The sequence below is a fragment of the Drosophila montana genome, unplaced genomic scaffold (genome assembly GCF_035044405.1).
Source record: "Drosophila montana isolate Dmon_TW-CO22-7 unplaced genomic scaffold, ASM3504440v1 contig_1688_1, whole genome shotgun sequence".
In the NCBI taxonomy this organism is placed as follows: domain Eukaryota; kingdom Metazoa; phylum Arthropoda; class Insecta; order Diptera; family Drosophilidae; genus Drosophila; species Drosophila montana.
In genome coordinates this window covers 383,451-400,300 of record NW_026996617.1, presented here as the reverse complement: position 1 = coordinate 400,300, position 16,850 = coordinate 383,451, and the positions used below count along the sequence as shown (strand labels likewise).

The 16,850-nt window shown below is 40.1% G+C and overlaps 2 protein-coding genes across 2 annotated transcripts; one reads left to right on the top strand and one right to left on the bottom strand.

The window, feature by feature from the left end:
• Nucleotides 1-1,079: 1,079 nt before the first annotated feature.
• Nucleotides 1,080-7,554, bottom strand: inc (BTB/POZ domain-containing protein inc). Its single transcript, XM_064700315.1, has 5 exons — nt 6,659-7,554; nt 2,947-3,135; nt 2,811-2,876; nt 2,442-2,632; nt 1,080-1,290 (listed from the first exon to the last, which is right to left on the bottom strand). Exons 1-5 carry the CDS (start codon nt 6,842-6,844, stop codon nt 1,278-1,280), a joined length of 645 nt encoding a protein of 214 aa, XP_064556385.1. The 5' UTR covers nt 6,845-7,554; the 3' UTR covers nt 1,080-1,277.
• Nucleotides 7,555-8,321: 767 nt separating this feature from the next.
• On the top strand, nt 8,322-8,939 carry LOC135440912 (uncharacterized). The gene is made up of 3 exons (XM_064700326.1): nt 8,322-8,502; nt 8,560-8,742; nt 8,803-8,939. The coding sequence occupies exons 1-3, from the start codon at nt 8,379-8,381 to the stop codon at nt 8,835-8,837; spliced, it is 342 nt and encodes a 113-aa protein (XP_064556396.1). The 5' UTR covers nt 8,322-8,378; the 3' UTR covers nt 8,838-8,939.
• Nucleotides 8,940-16,850: the final 7,911 nt, after the last annotated feature.

Here is a 16,850-nt window from a genome sequence, read left to right as displayed (position 1 = left end):
TAAGATACACAAGGGTTAATGTTTGCTGATTGATTGATTTGATTGACTGACTGACTGACTGACGGGATCTGGCTGGATCTCAGTAGCAGACGGAAACGTTTGATGTAATGTCATATTAGAGAAGAAGTTCATCAATCGAAATTAACAGAACAGAAAGCAGTCAATCAATAAAGGATACATCATATTGTCTTGTTTCTCAGAAGAGAAAGAAATGTTTGCTTAAAAGTGAATATAAATAACATACAAAGGGTTAACCCTGTTTGCTGATTGATTGATTAAAGTTTTAAGTTCGTGACTGATTGACTGAATTGATTTGGCTGGATCTGTGTAGCAGAAGGAAAAGTTTGATGTAATGTCATATTTAAGAAGATAGTCATCATTCAAAAATATATCAATCGAAATTAACAAAACAAAAAGCAATCAATCAATTAATCAATTAATCAATCAAGGCTACATCATATTGTCTTGTTTCTCAGCAGAGAAAGAAATGTTTCCAAAATGTTTACTTCAAAGTGAATATAAATAACATACATGGTTGCTGATTGATTGATTTAAGTGCTCAACTTCGTGATTGACTGACTGACTGGATCTGGATAAGGGTTAATGTTTGCTGATTGATGTCTTTACACAGCTGGCTTAGCTGTCAATTGTAAGAAACAGGTTTCATGCCAGGTATGAATAACTAACACGAATTAATGATTGCCGATTGATTGATTGATGTGTTTCATTTCAGACGGACGTGTTCAACTTGACATATTTCACAATTTATCGAATACAGTAAAAGAAAAATAATAATAATTATAATAAATAATCAATGAATGGGAATTGTGTTAAACAGAGAGAAAAAAAATAGTCAATAAAATCTCGCTCTGCTCTTGTTGCTTTACAAGAGAAATAAATCCTATTTGCAGTTTCGTTTCCTTCAAAGTAAATATTAAAACATACATACGGCTTAATGAATGCTGATTGACTGATTGATTTGAATTTATAACTGATTGACTGCTGGCATATTTTCCAATTGAAAGCGGCTCTGCCGAAAAAAGGGATCCCTGCTTATTATTGCTTTATGATTTTGGTAATTTGTTTTTTTTTTTGTTTAATTGTTTTTTCTTTTTGCTGTTGTTGTTTGTCGCTGTTTTGCTGGCTTTTTGTTGTTGTTCATGATGTTGTGCTTGATTGTGGTGTATTATTATTTAAGCTTGGTGTTGGATGATGGGAGTTACTTTTTGCTTTTGCTTTTGTTTTTGGATGGCATACACACGCTCTATAAGCATTTCTTAAATTCCAAGACTGCAATTAAACAGAGAGAGAGAGAGAGAGAGAGAGAGAGAGAGAGAGAGAGAGAAAGAAAGAGAGAAAAAGAGGTGGGCTTCAATTATTAGGTACTCGAAACAATAATGAGGATAACATATACGTATCTAACTAATGTGTGTGTGCGAGTGTGTGTGTGCGAGTGTGTGTGTGTGTGAATATTAAGAAAACCTTAAGCTACATTCACAAAATATTTATGTAAACAAATAAAAAAGCGGTGTGAAAAACTATTTGTAAAGAACTGCGCTGACAAATTCGCAGCCATGTATTGTGTGTGTACACAATGCCCGAATACAGTGGACGCTCGATAAGTCGAACGCTCATTGAATGAAGATATTGCTTATTAAAGAATACAGATTTTTGATTTTTGTGATAATTGTTTGGTGTTAAGTAATTGCGTGTATTAATACACAAGCTGTTAAGATGAAATGCATTTAGTCTTCCATTATTTGGAGATCAAAAATGGAGAGCAGACGCCATATCGAGCGTACACTGTACCAACATAAATGCAGCCATATTAAATGTTTAAATACGCGCATTGCTTTAACTGTTGGTCGAATACTTGTTGCGTACAAAAATGTTATATATACTATATAGATATATGCTCAAAATTTTTGATCATTAACTTATTAAAGTTCTGCGTCTTGTCGGTGCGTGTGTGTTTGTGAGTGTGTGTGTGAGTGTGTGGTACATATTGAAACATTGATGTAAACTAATTTCTAGCCCATGCTGATGTACATATACAGAAGCAGTTCGACATTTTGAATGTACGCTTAGATCTAATTGACAAATTTTGATGTCCTAGTTGGAAATTTAATTAATGTGCGCTGTTTTCTATTTTTCTATTTGTTTTCTTTCAGCTTCTTTTGTGGCTTTTTTTGATTGCCAATCTGTTGGTCTTTCGGTGGGGCATATTGATGCGAAAATGTGTGAAGCTTTTTCGAGTCCGTAACGGAACGGAAACAGATAGCCGACTTTATCAGCTTATCAGCTGCTAATGAGTGCGTAATTGGGTCTGATTGGGTTTTTTGTTTGGAAGAGGGGTGTATTAATTAAAAGGGAGTCGGGGTGTGGACTGATAAGGTATTTGGTGTCTCGCTCGTTGCCCCGTTTTGCCCGGTTTTGCTTACATTCGCGATCCCTTCTGCTGCAGGACCTTGGCGCGATCGTTGAGCTCGAGTTCGCGGCCGGCTGTGGAGCCGCACTCCTTGGAGACGACGCAGAGGAACTCGTTGTTCTCGAACGGGCCATAGTTGGAGTATTGCATGCCGACGCTAATCAGCTGCTCGAAACGCCAGCCATCCGACAGAGTTGAGATCATCTGCAAGCGACGAGAAGTTATTACTCGGTCAACATTCGAAAAAAGGGGAAGAGACCAAAGCCGAGACTCTGAATCGCTTATACAAACTCGATACGAATCTATTTTCGGTTTTATCGATTAAGTGGCCGTATGAATTAATTCATGCAGTTGCTCGAGCGAGCAAAATGGGGGGCATTACCTGCGTCAGTTCCTGTTCGCGGCACTGCAGCACACGATAGACGCGCTTCTTGTCAGCATGCGGTCGCTGCATTGTTGAATAGAAATCGGAATTTAAATCAGAATATAAATCGAAATATAAATCAGAATTAGCTCACCTGGTCTCTGTGGCTGATGGACTCCTTCAGCTGCGCGATTAGCTGCGTCACATTGTAGAACTCGGCCTCCTCGAGCACACCCTCCGCGGAGACGCCGCCGTCCAGCACGAGCTTGCCATGGCGCAGATAATTTAAAACCGGCGCAAAGTACTTGGGATCTCTGTCAATTAAATAGGCGCCCGTCTCATCCTAAATCCAAATCCAAATCCAAATCCAAATCCGAATGCGAATGCAAATCAAGTCAAGAAAAGGGAAACCAATTAGTCATGACGCTGCCAATTCCTTTGACAAAACATATGTCTCTACTACTTATAGAGGGCGTGTCTGTCTCTGTGTGTGTGTGCGTGTGTGTGTGTGGGTTTTATTGGAAATGTGTCAGTTTCGAGGCAGCCAAGCATTCAGTCGAATGCATCGCGCTTTGCCTCTGCCCGGGATTTGTGGCAGACAAACGAAATGTTTTTTTGCTGCATTATATATATCCATATATAAGTATGTGTGTGCATGCGTGTGTGTGTGTGTGTGTGTGTGCGTGTGTGTGTGTTGCATTCTAAAGTAATGACTTTTCTCTGTGCACATTCCCATTGTAGTCGTTTATTATGGTAAATGTTGTACACAAGAGCTGCCCGCAAGTTAGTCGAGCAGCCTTTTGTTCTTTCTATATGACTTTCGGTTTAAATACCCTTTGCAGCAGGTGTATGCACATTTTGTAATCGTGTACGTAACACATATTTCTTTGTGTATATAGAATAGTTTGTTCTGATTGTCTGATTGGTTGCAGCTACAAATCATATATCAATTCCTGATCCTTGATCTTGTGAAAAGTTGCCATAGATACGCCTTACTATGCCATATACTTTCAAAGCAACTATCTGAATAAGCTTGAAAATTATGAACTCCTATTACTCCTATTACTCCGAAGGAAGTAAATCTTTCGAAATTTAGTTGCTGGCTTAAAGGATTGTTATGCTGCAAGGACATTTCATCTGCGACAGCCCGAAAGAAAACTGTTCCTTTTCCTGTTTTTATTTTTATTGAATATCTCGGGTAAAAATTGTCAGATTTTGAAATGTTATACATTTTTAAATTCGTACGGATCCCTACTATCAATCTGCATTCAAACAATTTAAAAATCGATGGGTTAAAAAAAGTTGTGCACCAAAAAACGATTCGTTTGTAAAGTCAACCTTTTTTTATACCATTTTGGACTCGTAAGGATCCGTACTATCGATTGGCATTAAAAATAATTAAAAATCTAATATTTGACCAAAATCATGAAAATGGCATGTTTTTTCTCAAATTCGGTGTCGGTTCGAAAATCGAAACTTTTTTGATGATTTTTATTGAATGACCATGTTCGTCTTCAAAATTCGAAATCTAGGACCTTGCCCTAATATCTCGTATAGTCGATAATATTGATTGCGAGACAAGGGAACTCTCAAATAGAATATATACACATCTAGTTTTTCCAAAAATTGAAAGAATGAAAGAAGAAATCTGGAACTTGTGTAGGGCATCTCCTAGTCGGTCAGAGCACTCTTGGTTTTCGCTGTTTTTTTTGGGCTTTTCAACAATTTGAGAACAATTTGACTAAAACAGACGCTGTCTCACGCTGCCATCAACCATTCATTCATTCAACTGCCTGGCTGCCTTTCTGTATGCCGAGTGCATATATATACATATATATATATGTATAGGGTATACATGTGGGTGCCTTAATTGGCGGGCTGCCTTGGCAAGAGTTATGTGGCGAGGGGGGGGTTAGCGGTAGGCGGGGGCGAATTTAATCAATAACAAAAGCGGGCGCACAGCAAGCAAAACAATCAAACTATTTAGAGAAAAACAAACATGCACAACTTTCTATTGTAACTTATTTATGCAATCGGGAATCGGGAATCGAGAATCGGGAATCGGGAATCGGAAAAGGCAAAGCCAAAGCCAGCGACATTTTGAGAATTTATAATGGGCAATCGTTCGGTTCGCTCGCTCGCTCGCCTTTTGTTTATAAACTCGGCCAATGGAAATTGGCAAATACATATTTGTGTGTATATTAGATATGCATGCATATATATTTATGATGGCTAAACTTGGTCAAATTTATTGCGCTATAGCAAAATGCCTTTTATGTGTTATTGTTGTTTTTGCAAGGCAATTAATTTCCCCTTTTCCTTCCCTACAACTGGAAAACCCGAATAGACGGGGGACTACGCCTTGGCAGTTATCTAAAGATAAGTTGCTGCGTTTGCTAAAGATATCTTATAGGCATTCTCTCTAAAGAACTATCTGATATATCCTGCTGATATCGAGATAAGATATGGCTTGGTTAAGCTCGTTTGATTTCGATTTCTATATGATATAGTGCTCCGATTAATGGACCTATAAGAAGTTTCGTGACGAAAGCTTTTAATCGAAAAACAAACAGAAAAAAAAATCCCTTTATACTTAATGAACTCCAAGCTGATGAATTTAATGCATAATTTCCCTTTATATTTTTGCACTAATCGAAATTTCTTTATACTTAATGAACTCCAAGCTGATAAATTCAATGCAATATTTCCCTTTATATTTTTGCACAAATCGAAATTTCTCAAATTTCCTTTTTACTAAGCCGTCGTGGCTCGAAAATTTCCCAATTTAACTCTGCACGACGCCAGCGTCGCAGTCGACGTAGAAGGCGCTCTGTGACAGCCCTGGCTGCTGCAGTCGCTGCTGCTGTTGTTGTTCTTGTAATTGTTCGTGGAATGACCTGCATGGGCAGAGTCTGTGTGCGTGTGTGTGCATGTGTGTGTGTGCACTCATGGGCTTACAATTCCTGGTATTAGGTTTATGACTATTCACATAGCTGGCAGCTATGAGCAAGGTTTCCATTTTAGCTATTTACTAGCTACATTTGGCTACTCTCGCAGGTTAACAGCCGGAAACAGTTGAAAGTCTTAGCTGCTTTAGCTATATGTTGCCATTTTAGCTATTCACTAGCTAAATTTAGCTGCTCTTGCAGGTTAACAGCCGGAAACAGTTGAAAGTCTTAGCTGCTTTAGCTATATTTTGCCATTTTAGCAATTTACTAGCTACATTTGAACAGGTTACAGCGGGAAACAGTTGAAAGTCTTGGCTGATTTAGCTATATTTTGCCATTTTAGCAATTTACTAGCTACATTTGGCTACGCGCACAGGTTCATAGCCGGAAACAGTTGTACATTTTAACAGATTTAGTTTTTGTTTTTTTTTTCAATGACAAGCAATAACAACTCAGTTTATTGCCAATTTGCGCTCGGAAAGCGACTTAAGCTATTTTTAGCTCTTTTTTAAATCGGATTCAGCTACTTTCTTTTCCAACCGGAAGCTGGCAGCACTATAAGTTTTGCTTATGCATTTCACATAAATTTAAAACTATTGATATACAAATATAAAAGGGCCGTAAAAGCGAATGAATTGATAAAGTAGAGGTAATTTTCGAATCTTTCCCAGTGCGAAGAAATTGAATGAAAATAAAAAGAAAAGAAATGCAATAAATTTTTTTTTTTTAACAAAAATAGAACAGTAATTTTTGTCCGTATATTTTTGTGCATGCTTGTATTATTTTTAAAGCGAGACAAAGAAACGGTAAATGTTCGATCAAAGGAGCGCTAACTGTAAATGCCTAAATATACGCGCATTTACATATGTATAGTTAAGTATATATATATACATGTGTGTGTGTGTGTGTGGAACTCACCCGATCTGATATCAAATCACAGTCCTCTTGTATAAGACGCGACAAAAACGAATTGGGGTCACGGGAAAGCGTCGTTTTGGTGGTTAGAAAATATGTCCCACCCACATTCAGCTTGACCCATTGGTCTGTGCCCTGTTTCTTGAGCACATTTGGGCTTTTGCGCGAGTTAATAAACACTGTGCTCATATTGCTGTTGTTGTTGTTGTAGTCGTTATTGTGTTGGTGTGTGTGCGCCTGCTGCTGCTGCTGGGACGCCGTGATGCTGCTGCTGCTGCGTGGATGGGTCTGGCAAGGCTTGCCAATGCTTCCGTTATTGTAGCTGTTAATATTGTTGTTGTTGTTGCATTGCTTGCTTGCACTTTCGAGTTAGCATACAACACATACAACGATAACTATGCATGTGCATACAGGCACACGCATACACATACATACACGTGACTCCGCTGGAATCGCAAGGTGACAATCAGCACGCGGACGTTGGCAGACCATCAATTAAGTTTCATGCACGCGTCGTTATTGTCTTTGTCGCCGTCGAAATTGTCACCTTATTTAAAGTTTATTTGCCCCTGCGTTGCACACAGCGTTGCCTTGACAAAAATTATCTTTTTTGTGTGTCTCGCTGTCTCGCTGACTGTGTGTGTGTGTGTGTGTGTGTTGGTGTTGGTGTGCTTGTCCAGTTTCAGCTCATGCTTTCTGGCCAGGCTGCAATTTCTACACTATTCTACTGTGTGTTCAGCTACACTCGGCGCGCGCGTTCGTCTATACAGCCACGTTTTGGTTTGTGCAACACATTTATGTCACCGTTCCATTTGCATTTGATGATGGCAAATTATTTTCTCAATGAACAGTAAAAAACAAAACACAGCCAAATACCGATTGATTGTGGTGGTGGTCCAACGATAACTAATCGATACATTATGTATACAGTGCGATATATCGCACGCAATCGCGCAAGCTGAATGGCCCCATTTAACCTTAATTCACATAAATACATATCGATATTTTTACATGCAACTCGGGCAGCACGCCAAAAAGCTGTCTGCCTTGTAGTGCGCGCAGCGAGACAAAGTCTAATTGCTGCAAAACAGGCCGCTATTTTGAATGCGCTTTTCAAACGCGCAGCACTGCAATACTGGTCTCACATGTTTTCGCCCACTTAATTGTTGATATTTAGTTATTAAAAAAATTAGTTTTTTATATATTAATAAAGAAAGTGTAATACAGCTGTGCTGTATAATGTTTTTGTTATGAAAATTGCCAACTCTGATGCCATTTGAACGCGGCGCCAAAACAAACTTTAAATGCTGCCCCCTATTTTGAATGCACTTTTCAAACGCAGCACTGCAATACTGGTCTAACGTGTTTTTGTCGATCTAATCTTTTCATATTTTTAGTGGTATTTTACAGCACAGCTGCAGTGTTGGGTAATGTTTCTGTTATGGAAGTTGTCAACGCCAAAACAAACTTTAAGTGTTTTCCCCCTATTTTGAATGCGCTTTTCAAACGCAGCACTGCAATACTGGTCTAACGTGTTTTTGTCGATCTAATCTTTTCATATTTATAGTGGTATTTTACAGCACAGCTGCAGTGTTGTGTAATGTTTCTGTTATGGAAATTGTCAACTCTGACGCCCGCGCGAAAACCCGCAACAGATGCGAAGCAATTCGCTTAGTTCGCGATCAATTCTCGACAGACGCAAACCGAGTTTGGATCGCAGAAAATGAGGTCTTGTTTATGGCTGGAAAGTGGGCTTATATTGGCGCTGGCTTTGGGCCTGGTTTGCGCAGGCGTCTCGCCCATGACGACGCTCTATAAGCGCAATTCGGAGGAGAAGTACGAGCCGGGTGAGTTAGATTTAGATTTTTGACCTTTCGACTTGGACTAACTTGTGCCGAATTAAGATTTGGTGGCCGTTTCTTCGACCGTCATTCCGCTGACGGTGCTGGAGGTGAGCTACGGTCTGGGCGGCAAGCCCAGCGATGCCTACAAGGCGGCCTACCTGCGCAAGCTGCGCAAACAGCTGCTCCAGCGGGCGGAGGCGGAGCAGGCGGAGGTGCCCACCGATGCCGACGCCCTGATTACAGGTAAGCAAAAGGTATTGCTTTTACTATTGCCATCTGCAGCTCACCTTGAATCACTTGCAGTCAAATCGAAGCTGGCCAAAGTCAAGGCTGTCTAGTCCGAAGCTGCAACCAGGTGTGCTTCCACCTGGCGTGGGCGTCGTCTTCGTTATGATATCATCATGATTTATGAAATCTAGCTAATAAATTGCGTCACTCGGTTCGAGTCTTGTTTGCCAAATTTGGCCTCAGGTAAAGTGTTTTTTTTTTTTGGGGGGAATATCTTGAGCATAGATCGTCGCATCCGGCTCGAAGCGGAAGGATGTGTGCGAGACGAATTGAATCGGAAATTTTTTTGGAGAAAATGCAATTTAAGTGAAGCATCTTTTTTAGCTGTGTCGAATGCTTACTGACTGCGCAATACTCTGTTCGCAGGCTGAGGCTCGTTAAATCAAAAGAATCGAGGGGGGAAAATTAATTTGTAGAAATTGAAAGCTTAGTCTAAACTTAAGTCGGAACTTTAACTGAAGTCAAACTTAAGTCAATATGAGGCTCGTTAAATCGCAAGGGAATATCAATTTGTAGAAATTGGAATCCTAGCCTAAACTTAAGTCAAGTCTCAAACTCAAGTCAAAAGCTTTCAAATTGAGAAGTCTGCCTTGAGAGCGAAGAAAGTCGAGAGCACATTCTAAAGAGAATCGTCGAGAGCAGACCTTTTAATGCCAGAGAAACGACAGTCAATATACCCGGTTGTAAGCCAGAAACAGAGTGTAGAGAGCAACAATATTAGCGGCTCCGGAAAGCACTTGCTCCATGTCCTTGTGCTGTCGGTCTCGTCTTGGCTGGTGGGCATTTTGAGGTGCTTTGACAGAATTATGATTAAATCAAACGAGAAAAGACAACACATACAGACAGGACGAACAAGGATAACTACAAGCAGAGCCCGCAGAAGAAAAATGACGGAACAAAGTAGGGAGAAAAAAAAAGTAAAGGAATTTCACATAGTTCAGACAACTGTGTGTGTGTGTGTGTGTGAGGCAAAAGGACGACAAATGGCGCTCATAAAAAATGAACAACAAAGCTTCCCTTGTTAAACACGTGTGTGGGCGGGCGTGCTGTTAAGGCTGAGAGAGATAGATAAACCGACAGTTATCATTAGCACACGCTTTTGTTGCTGAAAGTTGTTCGCACAAACAATAGGCACGGCGACATCCGATAAATCCAAGAAAATACACTTAACACATTTCCACAATTCATCTTGGGCCGCAATCCGATTGCCCCCATCCCACCCAAATCGCAGGCAGAGCCAGTACAAGCAAATGCGACAGTCGGGAGTGCTCGACTATGCGGTAACTGTGCTTCTTCTTTCCACTGTCCCATACTTTATAGGAGAAATGAATTCCGATTTACCTCGGTGCTTGAAAGCTTAAATATGTCAACACAAAATGGTGCATACACGAATGTATGGAGGAGATACCCTAAATTATACGATGACAACCTGCATAAGACAACCTACAAAAGACAACCTACAAAAGACAACCTAGCTAAGACATTCTACATAAGACAACCTATATAAGACAACCTACGTAAGACAACCTACGTAAGACAACCTACGTAAGACAACCTGCATAAGACAACCTACGTAAGACAACCTACAAATGACAACCTACAAAAGACAACCTACATAAGACAACCTACAAAAGACAACCTAGCTAAGACATTCTACATAAGACAACCTACAAATGACAACCTACAAAAGACAACCTACATAAGACAACCTACCTAAGACATTCATCAGACAACCTACATCAGACAACCTGCATAAGACAACCTGCATAAGACAACCTACAAAAGACAACCTACAGAAGACAACCTACGTAAGACAACCTACAAAAGACAACCTACGTAAGACAACCTACAAAAGGCAACCTACATAAGACAACCTACCTAAGACATTCATCAGACAACCTACATCAGACAACCTGCATAAGACAACCTGCATAAGACAACCTGCATAAGACAACCTACGTAAGACAACCTACAAAAGACAACCTACGTAAGACAACCTTCAAAAGACAACCTACGTAAGACAACCTACATAAGACAACCTACAAAAGACAACCTACAAATGATAACCTACAAAAGACAACCTACAAAAGACAACCTACGTAAGACAACCTGCATAGGACAACCTACGTAAGACAACCTACAAAAGACAACCTACATCAGACAACCTACGTAAGACAACCTACTTAAGACAACCTGCGTAAGACAACCCACGTAGGACAACCTTCATAGGACAACCTACAATATACAACCTATTATGTGTTATTTCTAAAAATCATGTCTTAGAATCGATATTATAAAGGAAATATTCAAAGAGAAAGAAGGGATATCTTCGGCACGCCGAAGATTTAATGCCCTTGCAGAGCGAACTTTTTCATAATGCTTTGCTCGTATCTTAGATGCACAGGGAAAATAGTTAATGCCGAGTATGGTTAAGATATCTTGATAAGCAAGAAAGTTTTTTATACAAGAACCTAGCTTTCGACCGATCGTTCCTATTGCAGCTATATACTATAGTCGTCCGATCTAGCCATCGACTGCGTGCAACTTTCATGACGATAGCTTTAAAACTGAGAGACTAGACAGACAGACAGACGGACGGACAGAAGGACTTCGCTATATCGCCTCGTCTGTTGATACGGATCAAGAATATATATTCTTTATGGGGTCGGAAATGCTTCCTTCTATGCGTTACGCATGTCGAGAAAAAATTATAATACCCTTTGCAAGGGTATAAAAAGAAAAGGAAACACTCGGAAAAGATCTATTTAAAATGTTAAGTCTCTTTTCTCGCTTTTGTAGTTTCCGATGGACGGACAAACATAGAACAGAAGATGGACAGAGGAGCATGCCTAGATCGACTTACTTGTTGGGTCTGTTATATACACTTTCAAGGAATAATAGACAGACATGTTGTGTTATGCAACACTGGCACGCAATTGGGTTAAGCATTATGAATTGAGGCGCGGCCAACTTAACAAGTGCATCGTGATTGCCTAAATATATCTGCTCTGTGACTTATGTTAAGCGTGTTTTTAATGCAAGCGTTATGCAACACTGGCTTTTTGATTATGAGGCGCAGCCAACTTAACAAGTGCATGGTGATAATTCAGTGCTGCACAGATCGCACGAGTCGCAAGTGTGCAAGTTAAATAAACACGAATTCGAATTACAAATTCGATTCGCACGAAGAAAAACAAGACTTGTGACTTGCTCCATATCGGGCAAACACTTGAACAAACACTCGAACGGGCAGGGAGAAGGGAGAAGGGAGAAGCATCGGTAAGCCAAAAAGCCGCCATATGCGTGCTGGGCAAACATTAGTCAGACATGGACATGGACAAGCAGTTCGACATGGACAGGGACAGCGACAGGGACAGATACAGGGACAGCGACATTTAAACTGGCTAAAGTCCTTGTCCGTTGCACACACACTCACACACACACACACTCACAGACACACCTGTCAGCTCGTCAGTTGTTTATTTTGTTGAATACTCTACGCAGCAGGGTATTATGAGCTTGGCATGAGACATGCTTCAGGGATGTTTTTCATGATGAAACTCTCTCTCTCTCTCTCTCGCTCTTTATAAATTACCGGAAATAAACCGCATACAGAGACATGCTCAAGCGATACGGAACCTATATATTGACAGGTTTACAATAGTTTCTAGTTTCTTCACCGAACTTTTTCTCTTCCCTCCTGATAAAATCGTTGCTCTCGGGATAAATGCGGGAACCCACGGACCATTCCCAGCTTTAACTATGGGTATAGCTTAAATTTCCCCTCCGATTTCCCATTATTATCTCTTTATCCCATCTACTTAACACTCTATATATATCTAGCATAAATTTCTTTACTTTCTTAATAACTTTTTTCTTTTTTTTCTATTTATTGTATTTTCTTAACTATACTATAAAGTAATTAATTTGTGTCAATTTTCGAATGAAAAAAATTCGATTGGAAAATATATGCTTCGATTCGGGTTAAGGTTCGACTGGCTCAGCATTTAAAGGGTATTTACTGCTGTAAATACCCTTGTTTGGCTCGGCATTTAAAGGGTATTTAATGATGGAATATCCTAGCATTTAAAGGGTATTTAATGGTGGAAATACCCTTGTGTGTCTCATTTATAGGGTACTTAATGGTGGAATATCCTAGCATTTAAAGAGTATTTAATGGTGGAAATACCCTTGTTTGGCTCAGCATTTAAAGGGTATTTAATGGTGGAAATATCCTTGCATTTAAAGGGTATTTATTGATGTAAATACCCTTGTGTGGCTCGGCATTTAAAGGGTATTCAATCTTCGGGTACTCGCATCAAATTATTCTTTTCCATTTTCTCATTGCTTTGTTGTGTGCATTTAAAGGGTATTTACTGCTGTAAATACCCTTGTGTGTCTCATTTATAGGGTATTTAATCTTCGGCTACTCGCATCAAATTATTCTTTGACATTTTCCTATTGCTTTGTTGTGCGTTTGATTGTTAGCGAGCTTAGCATTTTCCAGCGTCTTCTCCCTTCTCACTTCTCCCTTCTCACACACTCGGTGTCTCTTCCTCTCTCTCTCTCCCTCTCCCTCTCTCTCTCTCTGTGTCTCTCTCGCTCTGTCTCTCCCCTTCTCTGCCTGCTTCTCGGATTCTTATTGAAATCGTTGTCCTGTCAATGTAGTTGTCAAACGCACAAGTTGTCTGCCTGCCTTCCTCCTGATGCTTTATTGTCGATTCCCGCAAGTCAAGTCAAGCAATATGTGTGTGCACACACACACACACACACACACACACCTACACACACACACACACACACACACTCGGAGCTTTGCTCCTTGGCATATATGCGTGCCAGGGACATCGAGAGAGACCCAAGACCCAAGAGTTCCCAATGTAGGAGATTATACTTTTGAGCGCCTGCCCTTCCCTCCCAACCCGGAATGGGATGCACCATTTCTGGACTTGGTCTATCTAGGGCAAGAAATGGATCCAAAGGATCTACATAACGGGAACTTATCCAAGACAAAAGTCATGGATATAATCAGTAGGATTAAAAGTCATGGAGAGAAAGATCCAAGAGTTGCCAAAGTAGGACAACATGCCAGCCTACCCGGGATGGGATGTCCAATTTCTGGACTTGATCTGTCTAGGGCAAGAAAGGCAAGACTTAAACGGGGACATACACAGAATCTGCCTGACGGGAACTTCACCAAGACAAAATTATTGCTATAATCAGCAGAAGTAAAAACTTAGCCTTAATCGTTCATACCTTAGACAAATTAATTTTTATATTTTTAAAATAATTAAATTTGCCTTTGCCCAATTCAGCTATATTTAGCTATTTTCTAGCACACAGTTTAGCTGCGTTCTTTTTTTTCTAGCAACACACGATTTAGCTGCTTTTCTAGCAACATTTCGCAACACTGGTCGCGCCCAAGGGTATGCAACATTTGTGGTTCTATGGAAATAGTCGCAACAATTGATGTTCTGCCCCCCCCCCCCTCCCCTGCCCTGCCTACCTTCGCCCACCTGTCCGTTGATTAAACAGTGTCAAATGTGACATGAAACTAGTTATTTGCTATAAACACGATTTGCATCTGGCGCAGAGTCCTCGCCGCGTATTTCATTTAAATACGTGAACCTATCGCATGTTAATGTGCGAGTGTGTGCGAGTGTGTGTGCGAGTGTGTGTGTGTGCGTGTGCGTGTTTAATCTATATGCACGTAAATGGGAAGCTGTGATTGTTTTCCACCCACAACTCGTGCTCTGGGCTGGAGATCATCGCACTCTCTTACACTTAATTGTCTGAGTTGAAGCGACGCGTTTTGCTTTTAAGTTTGCTTTCTGCTCAACTTAAGTATATGCTTTAATACCCTGTAGACATTTCGTGAGCTCAAGATGGGTATAACCGACGTGTGACTCATAAGAGAGAGAGAGAGAGAGGGCAGGGTATAAATTAGAAGAAATCGATTAATTTTGATAAATCGATTAATATCGCTAAATCGATTAATATCGATTATCAGCGATGATTTTGTAAACATAGAACGGCAATTCAAAAAAGCTAGAGACTGCAAATTCGGGATATAAAAGACTTCACAGCAGAAAGAGGCACAGAGCAGAGTATTTTGCACTTAGCCTTAAAATGGAGCATTGAAAATTCTCTGTTAGAAATCGATTAATATCGATTTTCAACGATGATTATGTAAACACTTTTCTACGATCAGAAAAGCTACAGACTGTTAATTTGGAAATGTAATGGCTTCTCGAATACCAAACGGAGATCTAGAATATATCCCACGTTGGATACCTTGCCCATATTCTATGCGATAAATCGGTAATTATCGATTTTCGGCAATGGTTTTCTAAACTATTATCGGTAATCAAAAAAGTAAGAGACTGCAAAATTTGGAATGTGGCTTCCCGAATACCAAACGGAGATCTAAAGTATAATCACGTGTTGGATACCATTCACATATTCGATGCTAATAATCGATTTATATCGATTTTCTGCGATAATTTTGTAAACATATCGCGGCAATTCAAAAAAGCTAGAGACTGTATATGTGGAATATAGCTTATCTAATACCAAATGTAGATCTAGAATGTATCACACGTTGTATACCTTTCCCATTTTCAATGTGATAAATCGATAAATATCGATAACAGACCAAAACTATGCTACAGGGCATCTCATAGTCGATCATTCATTGTTGTTGTATCGGAATCGCTGGCGCTGTTAACGCCTGCAGCTGTGAAATGTGTTTGATCTGCACATTATGCGTTTGCACGCTTCTCGGCTTTGCCCCGGCTACCCGGCATTGCCCGGACGCAGCTTATCACTCGTCACGTACATGCTCCGACATGACACGCGCCTGATGAGTGATGCGGGGGAATTGAGGGGGGGGGAGGGGTAGGTGGAGGCCTTCATTTACTTTAGCCGCTGGCGGTAAAAGCCAAACGAATTAATGGATTTTTGCCGTTCGATTGTGGACTTGTCTCGATGTCTTTTCGTCTGCGCCGTTTCCTGCCTCGTTCCAGTTTCCATCTCCCCTGCAGCTGTCTTCCCCTCGCCTTGGCCTTGATTTATGCCGAAATTCATGGAGAATCTGCCTGCCGTGCCCTGCCCTGCAAAATCGAATCTCAGCCCTGTGAAGTGATTGTTTCGTGTCTCTGGATTTTATTGAGCGCTCGCTAAATATATATTTCGCCCAAATCGCATATTAATCAGACTCTGACATTGATATAAATTTTCTATAAAACTCTAATGGGCAGTATCCGACTAGGCGATACCCTGAAAATACTTTTTAACTGAATAAACTATTTGAGAATCGATTTGAATCGATATTTATCGATATGGAAATGATAAAAAAAAACTATCGAAAAAAAAGATAGGCTCGTTTTACAGTAAAAATATATATATTAAACGGACAGACAAAAATGGATATATCCTCAACAAAGCAGCTCTCGCTTTCAGATAGAACAAGTAAGAGGGAGTTCCCGACTAGGGAATACCCTGTACCCTTTTCTACCAACACCAAATGTAGCTCGCGTTTACTGCTAAAGCCGAAATAAGAAATTTAAATAAATTATTTAAGAAATAAATTAATTGTTCTTCTTATATATTCTTGATCAGTATCAACATTCGAGTCGATGTAGACATGTCCGTCTGTCCGTCTGTATCTTTCTATGCGAACTAGTCTTTCGGTTTTAGAGCCAACGTCAAAATTTCCCACCCTCATAACTTGGTCAAATTTCGTCCGATTTTTACGAGGTTTGGCTTTTTGTTCATGGTTTTCCCTCTAGATTAATCTGGCATTCAAATCTGAACACACATTTTTTAGTCGAAAATCATGTCAAAATCTTACCCCAAGATTCCTATATAGACATAGGCCGAAATTTCCCACCCCCATAACTTGGCCAAATTTCGTCCGATTTTTACGAGGTTTGGCTTTTTGTTCATGGTTTTCCCTCTAGATTAATCTGGCATTCAAATCTGAACACACATTTTTTAGTCGAAATTCATGTCAAAATCTTACCCCAATCTTACTATATAGACATACATAGGTCGAAATTTCC

Coding starts and splice junctions, on each gene's coding strand:
- inc (XM_064700315.1), bottom strand. CDS start 6,844: ATGAGCACAGTGTTTATTAACTCGCGCAAAAGCCCAAATGTGCTCAAG. Junction 3,136..6,658: donor GTGATTTGATATCAGATCGG/GTGAGTTCCACA, acceptor ATTTGGATTTAG/GATGAGACGGGCGCCTATTT. Junction 2,877..2,946: donor CCATCAGCCACAGAGACCAG/GTGAGCTAATTC, acceptor TCAACAATGCAG/CGACCGCATGCTGACAAGAA.
- LOC135440912 (XM_064700326.1), top strand. CDS start 8,379: ATGAGGTCTTGTTTATGGCTGGAAAGTGGGCTTATATTGGCGCTGGCT. Junction 8,503..8,559: donor GGAGGAGAAGTACGAGCCGG/GTGAGTTAGATT, acceptor TGCCGAATTAAG/ATTTGGTGGCCGTTTCTTCG. Junction 8,743..8,802: donor TGCCGACGCCCTGATTACAG/GTAAGCAAAAGG, acceptor AATCACTTGCAG/TCAAATCGAAGCTGGCCAAA.